The sequence below is a fragment of the Lontra canadensis genome, unplaced genomic scaffold, assembly GCF_010015895.1.
Source record: "Lontra canadensis isolate GAN:19392208 unplaced genomic scaffold, GSC_riverotter_1.0 scaffold49, whole genome shotgun sequence".
Lineage (NCBI taxonomy): Eukaryota > Metazoa > Chordata > Mammalia > Carnivora > Mustelidae > Lontra > Lontra canadensis.
The window spans coordinates 3309826-3327260 of NW_022631043.1; the positions used below are offsets into that span (position 1 = coordinate 3309826).

Below are 17435 nucleotides of genomic sequence, written 5' to 3' on the forward strand. Positions count from 1 at the left end.
CTGGTGGGGAGCCACTGATTTGGTCTGAAAGGTGGAAGGGCGCGATGTTCCTCTTAGATTCTGCCCCTCACCCCCTCCCAGTTTGTGAGCTTCTCTGTCTCTGCAACACCGGTGCCTGCCATCGGACTCAGTCAGAGACACCCAGCAAGTGTGAGCAGATGACTTGGTGAATGAACAAATTCAATTCAAAATCCCTCCTTTTAGGGCCTTTGGAACCCCCTTCTCTCCAGGCAGAAACCGGTACCTCCAGGGCCTGTTAGCCTTCAGTTACACTGAGCCTCGTCTCCTTGTGCCATCACAGTGACCTGGAACGCTTTGTCTGTAACTGACATCCGGGAGACCCAAAGCAGCTCCCGTGAGCTGGGCCCACTGTCTCCTGACGGCTGGTGCCCTGCCCCCACCTTCCCCGCCCACTTTGGACCCTGGAGCCGATTGCATGCATTGCCCCGGAGTATCCTTACCTTCTGGTCTCTGTTTGGGTTCAGCTTGTGAGAGGCCTGGTGGTGACTGGAGGGAAGGTGGGAGAGTGGGATCCTTCCACGGGCTCCTTCCATGCTGGGTGCAAGAGGGCTGCTCATCCTGTGTGCGGGAGCCTGGCTTGTGAGAGCCAAAGGTACACGTCTCTTTCCACCTCCCCATTCAGCGATGTCCCGTTCAGCTGGAAATCGGTTGTGGTGGAAATAATTGTGCCAGAGAAATCAGCCATGCTGCCAATGAGGGTTTTTAATTTTCCTTCTGAGACCCGGTTGTTAAACGTTTAGCCAAGGCCTCAGCTCAGGACAGGGGGCTCACTCCACGTGGCTTTCTCCCCAGTTCTGATAACCAGTCCCTCTGAATGTGTCTCCTGGCCCCGGGCGGCCCAGATGTCCTGCAGTGACCAGCCCTGACACCCCGGCCCTCGTCTGTGGCTCCCATACACTGTCCCCACCCCCTTGTGAGTCAGCACTTTCCTGAACCACACATAGTCTTCATTTTGAGAGCATCCTCTGCTTCCTTCCTGCCCAGTTTAGGAAGAGATCGCGGAGGTTATTTTGAGCGTCAAGGTCTCCAGACAAGGCTGTGCGCCCACACATGTCTCACACAGATTCTCACAAGAGAACACTGGTTTACCTCTCGTGGACCATCGTCATTTGCCACGTTGACCTCAGAGCCCTTCTGGGCAGCAGCTACGTTGGGAGGCTGGGTTTGGACATTGCCCGGGTGTGTTCGTCATCTGTCATCTGAATTTAATATGTGCTCCCACCCAGGCAGTTTGTTGCCTTTCTCAACGTCCAAGTTCAGCTCACGTGAGGTTGTAACAAGCCTCGGTTTTGACGTTGACTAGGGAGTCCTTGTGACGATGCACATTGCTCCCTTCCTCTACGGAGTCACGCATCTCTATAAGCCAGTAACTTGTTGCAGCCTTGGGGTACTCCAGACAGCGGCAAACAATGCCACCCAAGTCAGTGACGGCTAAAGTTAGTTAGATAGGTCCATAAACACTGTGTATTGAGCAGAGAGGCATTAGCTCTTTTTCAGTGACTACCTGTGTTTGATAACCAAAACACTGTCTATAGCCACTTGGCCAGAGCTCATGTTCCCGCATGCACACAGCCCCTCACTGTGGACAGTGGACACTCATCTGATGGCTACACGTCAAGCATATCGTTGCCCATGCTATGGAAAATATAGACACAAAGATTGTGTCTGCACTGTGAGGGCATGGGTCAGTGCAAGACACGGCCATGGACAGAAGCCATCCCAGCTTAAGGCTTAGGATAGGTTGTTTTCATGACAGTTGCGAAGAGTGAGTGTGAAAGTAGGATGACTGTTTCATTTGCATACGCTCTGTGTAATCACTCAGAGAACTTGGGAAGGCTGACAAATGCCTAGAATAGTAAAAGGGGAGAACAATAACAACAACAGAGTTAGCCAGAATAGAGGAAAAACATGAAAAGGGGGTGGAAAAGCCGGGAAGCCCGGGATGAATGTCATAGACCAAAGTACACCAACATGGTGCTGGGCATTGCTAACGGCAGCTGCACAGTCAGCGCTGAGCTCCCCAGCAGCCCAGGCAAGGAAGGCTGTTCTCAACAGCAAGATGCTTGGTGCCCTGAGAAGGAGGAGGAGCAGATTACACCAAAAAGTCTTTCTTGATAAGTTTGCATTTTTATAGGGTTAAAAAAGGAAAGCATCTCTTGAAGTGTGACCCCTTCTCGTAACCACACCACAGAAACCCGGCATGCTTGTTCACAATGCAGATTCTTGAGCCCGTCCCAGACCTAGTGAGCCAGGCAGACGGAGTTGATTCAGACTTGGGAATCTTCAAGGGATGCGTGGAATTTCCACAGGAGGCCGTGAAGGGCTTTTGAGACCGTGGGTAGCATATTGAGGGCAGGGAGAAGCAGTGAGGTGGAAGGCAGATCTGGGGAAGAAACATCATTTCTGGTGGGGTAGGAGGCGGCACAGGTGCGAGGCTGGACAGGAGCGTTGAAGACTCAACACACAGCACAGGCCTCGCTGAACACCATAGATAACCTGTTCTGAGGCTCCCTCAGGAGTCAGGAGGAGGAGAGCTGGGATTGGAAATAGAGAAAGTGGGGTCCAGTGCTCCAGAGAATGGGGGCAGAGCTCTGGTCCATGCATGCTGGTAGGCACCATGGCAAAGGCAGCCACAGTGGGGATGGGTGGAGAGAGGGAGCTGTGTTTCAGCTGAGCGCAGCGACCTGGGCTCAGGTTAAGCGTAAGGGACGTGGCACATCCTGTAGTCAAGGAAGGTCGGTGGGCGTTGACTGTATTTTGGCCGGATAATGGGCTTGGGATCCATGGACAGTCCAGGTAGTTAGAAGAAGACCGTTTCTTTTTGCGGAGTGGTAGGAATTCAGGTTGAGTCATGATAACACACCCAGGATCTTAACATAAATACCGCTTTGCATTTATAAGGTGTGTGTTGTGTGGCGTTGTGCTGAGTGTTTTGCTTGGGAGAGCTCACCGAATCATCACTACAGTCCTGTGATGTATCCTACAGATGAGGATACAGAGATGTAGAGAAAGTTAGTAGCTGGAGCGAAGTCCTGCCGCTAGGAAGTGGTAGAGGTGGGATTTGAACCCAGGCAGCCTGACCAGGACATCTGTGTTTACGAGCGGTATGCAGGCCTGTGGGTAGCGTTGGTGCAGGGAGGGTCCTGAGAGGGCGGGGTCAGTCCCCCAGGAATTCAGAAATAACAACAATAACTAGTATTTGTTGAGCATGGTCTTTGTTCGTACACTGAGTTCAGTCCTCTTTGTGCATTTTCTTAGTCACACGACAGCAGTGCTGTCTAAGAATAAAGGTCATATTTATCCTCATCTTCCAGATAAGAAAACCAAGTTAGAAAGGTTAATTGGCCCAGGGTAGAGCCAAGAATGGCACCCAGGTAGACTGATTTCCACTGTTACCTTCTTTCCCACCGGGCTGTGCTGTAGCTCCGGAGAGACACTGAGAATGGAGGGGAAGATGCGAGAGTCACATTACGAGGGGCGTCAAAACCAACTGGGGAGAGAACGCATAACCCAGCAACTCAGATGGGACCACGCAAAAAGGCCAAAGAAGCAGATGAGCCCTTGACCGAATCTGGGCCGTGGGCCTCACTCGCCAGTTGACCTTGGGAGAGCTGAATTGGGAGCTCGCTACTATACTGACCCTCAAGGTCCTCATTTGGGAATGGAGACAGTATTTCTGAATTCATGGTTTTGTCCACGTTGAATAAGATAGAATGGACAGTGGAATTCCCAGGATCTCCTCTGCAAATACTAGCTTCTGTTACTATGTCCAGAGCTACACCACATGGCTTGCTGGTGCTAGACATTGACTCTGAAAGGGAGGTGATGTCTTTAACCAAATAGGGCAGAGCAGTGGAAGGGCACACGCACAAGTGTTCATGCATGTGTGCATGTGCAAATGTGTGCATGTGTGTGTAACCTCCTCCATGTGCCCATGCACGAGTGTGTGTGTTTGGAGGGACGGGAGGGCAGCCAACAGCCAAGGGCAAATTCGGTGGTTAGCTTCATTCTGGAGCCTCCTGGAATTAAATTATTGAGACATCAGTAAAGTCGTAGCCAGGCTCAATCTAGCCAAAGCTCATCCTGGCCCGGGATTCCTCTCCCGGTTCCAGAGGATTTGCAGCAAGTTTAAAACTGAAGCTCACAGTGAATCGTTGCTAGCCAGCATGCTCAGGAGGTGGTTAGGCGGCCTTCCTTTGCCAATCTCACTTCCTAGGAACGGGTGGCAAGAGGCTCCGTTGCTTGGGTTGTGTGTACGAAGCAAGGTTTGCGATTATGCAAAACAAAGCTAGAAGCGGAAGTTATTCATAGCACTTGGATCCAGCAAAATGTTAACTTTTAAAAGCTTTTTTTTTTTTTGAACAAATTTTAAAACCCTGGGGACCTAAAGATAAATTCCATCCATATGTCTCTGCTGAGTTATGCTTAACCAGGAACGTGTTTCCAGAGATGCCTTTGGGTAAGAGATTTCCACCCCTGTGGGATGAGGACATTTGCAAAGAAACAAAACCCAAAAGGAGTGGGGGTGGAGAAGAGCTTTATTTATTCCTCAGGATACACGAATACTTTCTATGTGGCAGGCTCTGTTCCAGGAGCTGGGGATCCAGAATGAATTAAGACTACTCTCTCTCTTAATGGTGACTGATTACTGTGGACACAAGGCAAGAAAATGGCCAGGGGGGTTTGGCCACAGGCCAGTTGGGGACTGTCCGTGAATGTGGGGAGCCTGATCCAAACCCGGCTTCTAGATGGCAGCCCTGTGCTACCAGATCCAGGGATTTTTATTTATTTATTTTTTTAGTAGAAGCTGGAGACTTGTGATAGAAATGTGAAGTTGCCCGATTTTTGAATGTTTGCAATTTGGGAGTTGCAACTTGCAGCTTTGTGCAGACTGAACAAAATGTGTCTGTGGATACAATCTGGCTCACTGACTTTCAGGTGAGAAATGTGAAGCAATTGTAATAGGAAGCATCGAATGCTGAGAGAGAAATTAGAAACCAGCATTTTGTGGGTTTCAGGGATGAAGAGCTCCGGCCAGTCTGGCATGGGGAGGAGCCGGAGTTCCGGTCCAGGAGCACAGTGCTTACCTGGGTTTCTCCATGGAGCAGGAGCAGCAGGGGGATCTGGTTTTTGGCAAGCAATCTTCCTGGAGATGGGGGGAGGGTGTTCAGTATGGGAAAAGAAGAATGAGGGGTGCCAGCTTTTAGGTGTATGTGGGAAGCTGGCAGGTAGAACCAATAGATCCCTTTGCGAATTGATGAAAACAGGAAAGTTACAAAGGAAAGCAGCTGTGGATAGGACAGGAAATGCCAAACTGTCCCAAAGTGTAAATGGTTGAGTGTAACAGACCTCAAGACAAAAACGAAAGCTCTGCTTTCTTAGGAAGCTGAGCCACCTTGGAGAGTGACTTCACGTTCCTGAAGGTCAGCAGCCTTCTCTGGACACCCGGACAGTGGTGCCCAGCAAGTGGGCGTGCCTGAGGGCAGAGACACTGTCACCTGCACAGTCGTCCCATCACTAGCCAGATGGGGTTTCCTGTGGGCAAGTTCACAGCTAGCCCCCCTTCCCAGAACAGGTGTCACGGAACACTTCCCTCCTGCCTGAAAGGATTCCAGATCAAATCCGTTGGGGAAATAAAGTTCTCAAAAGTCCTGTGATATAGCAAACTTATAGCAAACTTATTTAACTTTTTTTTTTTTTTTTTTTTTTTGGCACATTGACTTTCCCCCTACGTTTGACTACATAAATCTCTTCCTTCTGTTTTCCTGGGAATACACACAGATCTCCCCTTCAACTGGGATTCCATGGAATGTGCATGGGAATTCCGCTTTACAAATGGAGTGAAATTAGCCTTGTGGAGAGAGGCTTGTCTTAAACTGTGAGAAACAGACCAGCCACGTTTTTGATCTGGACCAGATCTGACCCTTAACTCCTCCGCGCTTTCTCTTGCAGGTGGAGGAGGCGCTAAGTGAGGTCGATTTTCAGCTCAAGGTGGATCTGCACTTTACGGACAGTGAGCAGCAGTGAGTGTCCCTGACGTCCTTAACGGTGGGCCTGTGGTTTCCTCCCTCCGGCCCTTCCCTGCCCCTGGGGCACCTCCTGGCCCTGAACCTTAGAACATGGCTCAGGAAAAGGTTCCCGAGCAGCAGCTACAGTGGCCTCCGCGGCCACAGCCCACCCAGCCACGGGGCTAGGGTGTGCACGTGGTCACTGCTGATGGCATGCATTTTAAGCCGGTCGCTTGTGTGCTGCGTGCACAGAAAACAGCCGGCCCGCTTGCCTTCATTATCTGGCACCATCTCGTCGCTAGCACCTCCATTCATTTTCAGTGCAATATTATTTTCATTAGGTCTTTAAATGAATGACCGTACTCTGAAGCAGCAAGTCTCAAGGCTCCTTCTGAATCCAAGGAGATTCGGCCGGGATTCTGCGTCTTTGTACTAAATGTCCGCTATTATGTTTCAACTCTCTGAAAATTGAAAATCCATTTATGTGTAACCTGCTGAGTAAACAAGCAGGAGACAGCGGCTTTTCTTCCGGGAACTGCTTCCTCTCGGCCTGTGCTGGGGCCTCCTCTCCTGCTCGGGCGAGCTGTCAGCTGCAGGTTCTGTGAGGTCAGAAGGGGATGGTCCCTATTTCCGGGATCATAAGTCCAGTCAAGGATATTAGCAAAACTGGAACCTCTCATCCGGTTTCTGACCTCTTCTTTGCCCTCGTCCCCGCCTATAGCCCACCACCCCTAGCCCCAGGCTAGCTCAGGTCAGGAAGCTCCCGGTGCAGAGGAGGGACGGTGGGCGGCTTTGTACTTGTTCCTGCCTCCTTCCCGGCTGGAGTGTGTGGACCTTGCAGGGTCAAGTGCAGTAAGGAGGAAGGAGATGGCGGGGGATGGGGGGTGGGCAGGGGTCATGCAAGGCAGATTTAGTTGTTCTTGGGGTATCCCTATACATTCCTTGGGGATCTACTCGTTAATTAGTCAAACTTCCTCACTCCCCCACCTCCAACCCTGCAGGTCTTTGATATAGCCATGCTTCCTGTGCCTGGCTCATCTGCTCCGTGCAGGGAGCTCTTCTGGCATATTCTTCTCCAAAGAACCCACATTTGGGCCTTGGGAAATGAACAAAGGCACTTGAATCCCTCACTGGTGGGGCCTCCCTCCCCCTGCAATCCTGCCCACTGTGGCCGAAACACCCACCCTCAGCTTCTCTCATAAGACTTCTGCAGGATGTGGCAGGCACAAGGACCTACGTTCTCCCAATTCTAAGGGACCCAGAGCAAGCTCACTTGAAGATCCCTCTCATGAGGCTTACAGTTATGGGCAAGACACTCCTTTCCCCTCTGTTCTGTTAGCAGACTCTCGGAGAATTATTCTGACCACTCTCCACAAATTAATCTCCCCTTCTGGTGTCTACAACCACTTCAGCTGATGCTCCGTGCTCTGCCGTGGATAATGGAGAACCGGGTGGCCAATGGTCTGATGCAGCTGGAAAAGTCCCCCAATCCCCTGATCCCTTCATCCCTTCAAGTTTCAGACTCCCTCCCGAAGCCTTCTCCCCTTTCTCAGGGACGGCCTCATCCCTGAGATGCGTCTGGTTGTTATAGAAGTTTACATAACATGAGGAGTTGAAGCAGACGGGATTCTTTGAGACGTCGGTGATCCGATGTTTTTGCACCTTGAGAATGGACATCTGCTGATGTATAGATGGTCACGTCTAGTGTCCTGGGCGTCAGGAGTATCTGTCCATGGTCCTGCCATGGGGTCTGGGCTCAATAGCACAGATTGCTCATTCTTGTCTGGACCCAGCCCTTCTGGCCATGCATTTCCCTCATACCTGCTGCTTACTCCTTCGTGGGATGGTGGATGCTTGGGAGATCTTATTCTCCTCACACCATCCCCATGGTTTATTATTCTAGAGCCATACTGAACTCAGAGACCCTGTAGGAGGCTGGCTTTCTTCCTAACCTAGAGACTCAGAAGTGAAGCTCTTGGCTCTGGTCTCATATGTCCCCTCAAACATCTGTGATTTCTGTCTTTCATGCATCTCATTAATCCACCTGTATTCTCTTCCTGTGCCTGCTTCCTTCAGAAACATCCATCTGTCACTCCGTGGTAGACATTTCTAAGTCATCAGAGAATCCTACCCCTCAGCCTAGAAGTCCTGCATCCCACCAGGCAGCCTGAATGATAGTCATGGTAGACCCAGGAATTGAGACCATCTTGCCATCAAAACAGTAGTTAACAGAAATGGGCACAAAGTGCATGAAATTCAACATCTCACACTCTGTGCTCATCAACCACAAGATGCTGGTCAAGTCCCAGAATGTTCCTACATCTCAGCAGCCTCATTTATAAAATGGACATTATTATACAATTGGTTCCTCATCAGTCTGTTATGAAGATTAACAGAGACAACATCTCAAGTGTGTGGCTGGCCTAATCAATGTCTTCTTCCTCTTTGTGGCTTCCTAGATGCACACGGGTCCAGGGTTCCCTATGTCCCTTCCTCTCGGCAACACAGAGCACTTAATCACAATCAGAACAGGGGGGCTTCATGGAGTATAAGATTAGCTAAGAGGAACAGGAAGCAAGGGGCTGGCGAAATTTCTAATGCCATATTTTTTTCATTTTCATAAATTGGTTTTAAGGATGAGACAGTGTCTGTAGCACATCCTGGGGACACATATTAGACTTTGAAACATGACCCAGGCAGAGGCTTCTTTAGAACCACGTGGGCCAGAGTGGAGACCAGTCGGAGAAGCACCGTGCACAATCTCAGGGATTTCGAAGGTCTCATGACCCCCATCTCCTCCAGTGGTTCCCTGTGGGCAGGGAGATTCTGTCCCCAGGGACATGTGGGCAACATCTGGAGACATTTTTGATTGTTAAGCACAGGGTGCTGCTACTTGAACGTGACGGATGGAGTCCCTGGATGCCAGTGAAGATCTTGCAGGGCACAGGACAGCACCCCCTCCTGGCAGATGGTTATCCCATCCCCAAGGTCAAGATCAGCCTGCTCTCGTCTTCCCTCGGGCTCGCACCTGCTACACTGTGAAGGTCCAGGAGCATACGCCTGCATAGGGCAGGGAACTCACTCCTGCCCATCAGATCCCATTCTGTCCCTGGGCAATTCTGCCCATGAGGAAATTCTTCTTCATTTAAGCAACAAGTCCTTTTTGTGTGCCTTCCCTCCGTTCCCCTGGATTTTAGTCCGAGCAACCACTTAGAAAAATTCTCAGTCAGGTTGACCCTTTAAGATCAGGTAAACAAGACTTTTTGATAAAGTCATCTCTTCATCTCCAATTAAATATCAGGGCTCTTTCTCTATGTTTTGTGTTTTTTTTAATTTTTTTTAAGTTCCTTTATATAAATGCAGACACTCTCCTCTCAGTGCTCTCAGGTTTACCTCTGTCCTTTCTACATTGAAACCACTATGGACTGATTTTTATCTCCATTGATTGGTTCTAGCAACATTTTAGAGCACAAAACAGCTATCACCTCCTTTATTCTGAGGTCTTTACTCCGATTAATGTGACTTAAATTCTTTTTCACATTTTTGACATCTTTACTACCCTGACATGTACTTCACCTCTATTGTTCTAGCCTAAGAATATCTCTGTGATTCCCACAAGCCTGTGTATGAATGGATTCCAATACAGTCCGGTAATACAGAATGGACTGCGTGGTCAGATAAATGCAGGTCTGGCATTCTGGTTCTGTCTTAGGACTTGGCACAAGTCAGTTTACTCATGCTGGCTTTACTTCCTTGTCTGTAAATGGAATAGTGCTGGGAAAGACCTCATATGATCATCATATGGGTTAAGGGAAAAGCACTGGATTCTGTTCACGGTAAAGCCTCAGTACATTGTTCTCAGAATTAAAGTGACTATAAATGTTAATGACTTTCGGAGGCTCAGGAGGGATCCTCCTAGCCCCTTCCAAATCATGCTTCTCCTTGGGAAGAGAGGAGGCCCTGTTTGTGGTCTGTTCATGGAGTCACACGGGGCTGCTATGATTTGGGTGTTTGGCTTTCCTTTGCACACAAGGCATAAGCAGCAAAGATTCCAGGAAGCAGCATTGGGGCAGGTCTTGCAAGTTTGCTACCCTTGTTCTCTCTGTGTCTCATTTCCCCATCTGTGGAGGAAGGAGAAGTTTGTCTCTGACTATTCTCTGAGCTTCTGCTCTACTCATGTCCATCCAGGCTTCCCAAGTGCTCTGGCTCAGAGAAACTTGGAGAACCTGAGGGATTAATTTCCAGAGCTTGAGATTAGCACTGGAGGAATTTTATTTAGAGAAGAAGCAACCCTATTTTTCTCACCAGAGGCTCTGTTGGACCTTGCCTACCAGCCAGTTCGTCTCTTGGGAATCAGGCACCAAAGACAAAATGCTAGAACAAAGGTCGAGGAATCCATGATAAAAGTGGTCAGACTATTTAATCGGTATGCTTAGGAACTCAGGAACTTAGGAACTCAGCATTTTTCTCAGACAATTATTCTCTTCAGTAAGCAAACACTGGACCAGCTTCTATAGTGTGCAGGATAAGATGCTAGGTGTTGGGGATAGAAAGGCTGATTAGTCACATTTCCTGGCCTTAGGAGCTAGAGATCTAGTAGCACAGACTTACAAAGGAAGTGCTTTCCTGCGCAGCGTGCGGGGGGAGGGGAAGGAGCAGTGAGGAGGGAGATGTGCAGTGGGGGAGGGAGGGGAGCAGTGGGGGAGGGAGACCATGGAGGGCTTCTATGTTGAGATGAGCCCTGGGAAGGGTCTGAGTGTGTCTCCATCACTGGCCTGACAGGGGGCTTGGTGTCCACCCCTTGGAGCCCCTGGGCTGCTGAGAGAGAGAAATAGCTGTGTGATGCCTCCTGACTTCTTTTTCTTCTTGGACACGGGGTTTCTTCATCTGCCAATCACAGGAGAAATGATTTCTACCAGACAGGGTGATTGTAGGGATTGACTAAGATGATGTGCGCGTGGTGGTGGGCCCGGGGAGAGGCTGTCATGCAGACCTGTCTGAGTGACAGCAGGGCTGGCCCGCCGTCACTCAGGGGCACGCACTCACTTGCCTTCCAGGCTGAGGGACGTGTCTGGGGCCCCCCTGATCAGCAGCCGCACGCTCGGCCTACACTTCCACGCCTGGAGGGGTCTGCACCACCAGGTCCCCGTCATGTTCGACTACTTCCACCTGTCAGTCATCTCGGTGACCATCCATGCCGCCCTCGTGGCCCTGCAGCAGCCCTTGATCAGGTAGGAAGCGATGACCATGATCCCGGAGGTGCGGGGGCGCCGCTCTGCCTTTCTTGTTACGCTCCATCCCCGGGGCAGCTGGGGGGCTCTGGCCTGGCTGGGGTTGATGGGGGCCGACCACAGGAGCTTCTCCCAGGCTGACTATCAAGGCTCTGGGCCTCCCTCAGGAGTTGGGGTGAGGTGAGTGGCGTGTGGGGAGTGCATCGGGAGTCAGGGGTGCATGGGCAGGGAGCCGGGGGCTGAAAACCTGCCAGCAGTGGATCATACCTGGACCCCGTGCCAGGCTTTGCTTATTCTAATGATGCCTTAGCTGAGAAGTCCCCGCATGTCCCCGATACACGCTGTCTTCATCGCTAAGCCAGGAGCCCTCATGCGGCGCAAGTGCAGAAGAGGATGTGGCCAAGCCCGGGGCAGGGGCTCTGTCTGCTGGCCCCTCCCTGGCTTGCTGTTTGTTCCAAAGCAGGACCCTGAGGTTTCAGGAATGCCACAAATGGAAGAACAGAGCTGGTACCTTGTCTTGTGTGCCTAGCATGGCCAGACATAAGCCAGGTCACTTCGAAACCTTGCCTGTGCTCACGGGCATGAGTTGCTTGGGATATTCATGGAGAGAATATGAGCCTGGGAAAGAGCTAAACTTCCAGGGTCCCTTCTCAGGATAGCTTCTGTGCACTGGGAGTTAAAATGCCTGTGGGGGACACTGCAGTCCCCAGTGATTATTGTTGGGTAAGGCCCAGGTTGGGGTCAGTGAATAGGGAAGGAGGAACCTGGATCCTGGCCAGGTGCCATGGCCAGGAGATGCTGCCCCGGAGACCTTCACTCAGTCCCTGGGCCTCTTGGCCGAGCTCCATCCTGGGTTATGTTTGCTGATGGGTTTAATTCAGACACTGACCTTGAATGGTAGACGGGGTGCCTGTGTATCAAGTCAACAATAAGTCCCAAGTCAAGAAATGTGGGCCGGAGAGAGAAAAGCTCAGTGGACTAAGAAAGCCTAGTTTCTGAGAGCAAAGGGGGCCCTGCATAGGGTGGGCCTTGAGCAGCATTGGATTTTGAACTGGGTAGAGTCTTTGGGGGGTGGTTTTTAGCTTAGGGCCCGTGAATGGAGCCAAGGACACTGGAGGTGGAGAGAGCTGGTGTCATGGGCTATGTGTGCAGAGTGCCTGGCCCCTCGGCCCTGCTGGCAAGCATGAACAAGTGTGACCTTCTCCTGCCCATCATGGATTGAGCTCCTTCAAGGAAACTAGACCTCCGGAAGGGAGCCCATGGGACTACTTATCGTTCTTTCTCGGCACCTGTACTGAAGGCCTGCTGTGCCCCAGGAATGGTGTTAGGACCCACACAGTATACCAAGGAGTCATTGCTAAAGATGCTTCCCTCAGAGAATGCAGAATCAAATGGAGGGAGCCCCTCGGCTTGGATGGCATTATCCTACAGCAGATGCTGAGCAGAGTTTGACAGAAAACATGGCAGAAGCAAATGAAAGCAGACCCGAGTTTGGGAAATCGCAGGAGACAGAGTCCAGAAAGCAGCAGACAGTATGAAGACCCTGTAAGGCTGCCCCGCTGGCTGTGCGCTCGCTCTGTGGCTCGGCGGAGAGTGGCCGTGGGGCAGACATGAGGTCACAGTCCGTCTGCTGTCAGGGATGCAGGGTGGATGGCTGGTGGTGCTATCCTGTGTGAGTGGCCGGACCTCCAGGGTCCTGAAGGTGAGCCGAGAGTCCGGCTGGGAAAGCAGAGTGCCCTGTAGGCTGTTCTGGGTCCCAGAGACGGAGCTCCTGAGGCTGGGCGGCTTCAGGCCCAGCCTGATGTCTGGGACTTCCAGGTAATTTCTGGGGGTCGTCAGAGAGGTATCTAACCTCTCTAAGAGTTTCAACATCAAAATAGGAATGGGAGAAATGGAGGGAGGAAGGAAGGAGCTAACTTAAGAAATGAGTAGGGTTATGAGCCCAACAGAAATGAAGGGGATACAACGAGACGAAGCTCACATCGTGTGCCGCACGTGGTGAACGCGGGCTCGGTCACGGGTGGACACCCTAAGCTTTAGTCATTTCTGGAAAGGCTGAGCCACGAAGCCCTGGGATGACAGATTGCATCCAGGACCCTGAAAGGCCTGGAGGCTGGTGAGGCAGAGACATCTTAAGTACTTAAATCTAGTTCACTGTGTAACCCATTCTGGGAGCATGGTGTACGATGGCGTTCAAAGTCGGCTCTGCGGCAGGAGGGTCCCAGGTTCTGTCCTGAGCCTCCTGCTGATTAAGCCTGTTAGCTCAAGCAAGTGACTTCAGTTCCCTGAGCTTCTGCCTGGGTGCATGCCAGGAGGGTATCAGGAGGATTAAATGAGATCATACACGGAGAACCCTGGGCCATGCCCTCAGCGGATTCGTATCTGGGCAGTGTCTACCATGTTGCAGGCCCTGATCTCGGCCCCCTGGCCAGCACCTCATAAGCACGCACTGAGCTGAGCAAACTGTAAGCATGGGGAAGAAGTAGTTCTGCTCTGGGGAAACCAGGACCAGTTTTAGAGAAGAAACAGCCTTTGAGCTGGACCGAGGGGATCAGAGATTGTGACATCAAGAAATAAACTGGGGGGGGGGGTGCCTGAGTGGCTCAGTGGGTTAAAGCCTCTGCCTTTGGCTCAGATCATGATCCCAGGGTCCTGGGATCGAGCCCCGCATCCGGCTCTCCGCTCAGCAGGGAGCCCGCTTCCTCCTCTCCCTCTGCCTGCCTCTCTGCCTACTTGTAAGCTCTGTCTGTCAAATAAATAAATAAATAAATAAATAAAAACATAAAAAAAAAAAAAAAAAGGAAATAAACTGGGGAGGGTAAAGGTCACATTTAGTGGTGTAGGTAATGACATGGTACAGAACTGAGAATCTGTTTACTGTCCAAGAGGGAGGCAGGGAAGGTTTTGAGCAAGACCCTCCCTTGATAAAGCCTGTTTCGTGAAGATCCCTCAAGTGGCCAGAGTGGGCTGGGCTGGGAGTCACATCAGGGTAGAGGCGAGAGGACATGCTAGGGTCCCGCTCGGAGATTAAGTGTTCACAGAGAAAAGCAGGTGTCACTCCTCTTGCTGCTGGGAGCACTGATACTATCTAACGAGGACCTGGGATCTGGAAACTCCTTGTAGAAAATGTAACCTTCTGACGGAAAGAGCTCCTTGCAAATCAGACGTGGCAGAGAGGAGCACACAGAGCTACCCAGCGCCAGAGCCTGGCTCCTCCCGGGATGGGGGTAAAAATAGAACTGTCTTCTGTTCTCTGGATTTTACAGGAAGGATTTCTATTAGTTCACTCACAGTGGCTGGGAACAGAGGGAAACCTTTAAAATGAAGGGAAATGCCTGTAAAATAGGGCGAACGCTAGTTTTTTTTTTTCCATAAAAGTTGAGTTTCACAGCATCAGTTAAATCCAGTCAGGAAGAAGCAGGTGTGCAATTAAAATTTAACCTCAAAAGACCTTCCGCCTTTCCTGAAACACCCCGAAGAGAACCTGATTTTTACACCTTACATGAGGAGAGCTGGATCTCATGGGAGGGATTCGGATCCGTTGGAAAAGCTAATCAAGCCCACCGTTAAGTGAAATAACAAGTCCTTCCAGTTACGAATTGGCTGTCTGTCCCCAAATGTGTCGTGAGCATCACAGCTCACGCACACATTCTCTGTTTTTCGGCAATGTTCCTTTTATCCGTTTGTAGTTTGTGCATTTGCTTTAAATGGCAGTTCCAAACAAATCAGAGTCATGATTACGTTACACGCATTAATATTTGTGGTGTTATCAACAATAGCCATGTAGACAGTCACCACGGTGTGAGAGCTTATTGCATTTGTGGTATTATGGACAGCAACTGGAGCATTTATGGAATCGTGACTTTTTGCCTGACGCTGTCCTTGAAGCCACTTTGGGCTACGCTCAGGAATCCTTAGAGCCCCTGGGGAAAGTGCTGGGACCCACCTTTCCCAGGTGTCAGCCCTTCAGAAGCAACAAGAGGCTAAAAACGTACCCATGTCCTGTAGCTTCTGGGAGCTCCGCTGGGCTTGGAGCCCGGGGGCACCAGCCTCACTGGCGGCCTCTAACCTCTGGGCCCTTCTCCGTTTGGATCACCTCCAGCTCGTCCTCCTCCGCCCAGCTGGCTTTATGACTGCTCTCTGTGCTCACTGTTCCGAGCCCACCTTCATCCTGTCACCTCTGCGTCCCTCCCTAGACAGAAACATCTCTGCGGAGAGGGCCATGGTTGCGTCCTCTGGCCCCCCTGCCACCCTACCACCTAACGTTCTGGCCGCTGTGGGGCGTGTGCCTGGTACATATTTGCATAAATGAATTAAATGGAAATATAATGGGAGCTTTTGTTCCCTGTCATGATGTTAAGCAGGAAGGTGGGTTGCCGGCTGGACTAAATCCTTCCAGGATTATTTCTTGAGCACCTGTGCCAGAGGGGGCTATGGTTGTCCCTTCCTCTACGGGAGGACAGACGGAGGCTCAGGGAGGGGTAGAGTTGGGGACTGTGCCCCGAAGTAGAAGCAGGACCCAGACTGTAGCAGGTGAACCCCCGTCCTTCTGGCTTGGAGCCCATCCCGTCTGTCCCTCCGGTCCCGTGGCCTGGGAGCTCTGCCTCAGTTTCTCTAGGCAGGCACGTGCTTGGCCTTCAGGGGTATTTCTTCATCCACTGAGCAGGACAAGTGCCATTTTACCTCCCAGGATCTCATGCCAATTGTGCTGCCTTGTCAGGTCGGCATCCTGGGGGTGGGGGGCCACCTACTTCTAAATGGCTAATCTCACAGCGCCCCACTAATGGCCCCAAGGGGCTGAGCTCATAGCCCCACGCCTTTCTTCACACTGTTTTTCTCCTCTTCAATCCCCCTGCCTTTCAGTTTTACCCGTCCGGGAAGAGGCTCCTGGCTTGGTAAAGGCGGGCCAGACACGGGACCAGAGCAGTCCAGCCTCTCTCTGGAAAACCTGGTCTTCGGAGCTGGATACTGCAAGCCGACTTCTTCCGAGGTAAGGTCCACACGGGATGTGGCCTCAAGGCCACCCTCAGTTTTGTAGGCGTGGTATGTGTCCCTTCCTCTCACCTGTCCATCCATTCCTGCCTTTTTGTAAAACATATTGCCAATGCCAGGCTCTGGGGTATACACCAGCCCCAGGGTCCTCACACACATCTCTTCTGGGTGGTCCCTCGTGAGGGCGTGTTGTGAGGGGTTTCCCTTGGACCGTGTGGGAACCTGGAAAGTCCCTTGGCCTTGAACTGCTTTCAGACCCCGGCTCCGTCTCTGTCTTGCTCACTTTTCTGGGCCTCAGTTTGCCTCCTGCCAGGTGAGGTCATGGAAACGTAATTATCTTCCGGGGTGGTGTGTATAGCCGTTGGCTGTCATGAAGGTAAAATTCCTAGCCCGGCGCTGGTACTCAGTAGGGGCTCAGCAAATATGCATATCCCGACCTTTCCCCTGTTCTTTCTTCTCCATCAACACCCATCCTTACCCTCTGTGAGGTGCATGTCTTTGGCCACACGCAGCATCACTGCCTGTATCTCTGCTGAGCCGACACAGGATTATTTTTATCAGGGACCTGTTCAGAAAGGACCAGCCCGCATGAGTCTGGTTTCCCTGGAGAGACAGAACCAACAAAAGATAGAGAGATGGAAGAATGGATTATAGTATTTCCAATGACATTGACATATTTATGTATATACGATGTGAAAATATAAAGCGATCTGTTGGAAAGAATTGGCTCACATGATGTTGGAGACCTGTCCCCTGCCGGCTGGGGACCCGGCAGAGCTGAGCCGGTGGTGGGATTCCAGCCTGAGGTCCAGTGTGCAGACAGGAGAACACTGGTGTCCCAGCCAGAAGGCAGGCAGAGAGAGGACATTCTCCCACTCAGATTCCTCATGGTCGGCTGACGCCCATCCACGTCGGGAGGGCAACTCCGTACTCAGCCTGTCCACCCCTGCTGCTAAAGGAGGTCCACGCTGTCCTGTGCAGCCCTGCCCCCTACTCCTGGTGCCCGGCCTAGCGGGGTCTGCACTTGGCTGGCTCTCCTGTGAGGTCAGCTCCCCAGCCTGAGCCCCAGCCAGGAGGCCTGGCTGCAGAAGTGTGTTCTGGCCTGGCCCGCAGTCATGCGTCCATCTGGTCCAAGCCTCTCTGTCACAGGAGAAGCTGAGGAGTGGGTTGCCAACCCTCCTGC

At 51.4% G+C, this 17435-nt stretch overlaps 1 protein-coding gene across 2 annotated transcripts in view; it reads left to right on the top strand.

Moving 5' to 3' along the window:
• FAM135B (family with sequence similarity 135 member B) overlaps positions 1–17435 on the top strand; it is a 269959-nt gene that overhangs the window by 179291 nt on the left and 73233 nt on the right. For both annotated transcript variants that reach the window (XM_032873483.1, XM_032873484.1), the window contains exons 5-7: positions 5974–6044; positions 11087–11260; positions 16124–16250. In XM_032873483.1, the coding sequence (XP_032729374.1) occupies positions 5974–6044; positions 11087–11260; positions 16124–16250 (372 nt within the window). The remainder of the gene's footprint in view (positions 1–5973; positions 6045–11086; positions 11261–16123; positions 16251–17435) is intronic.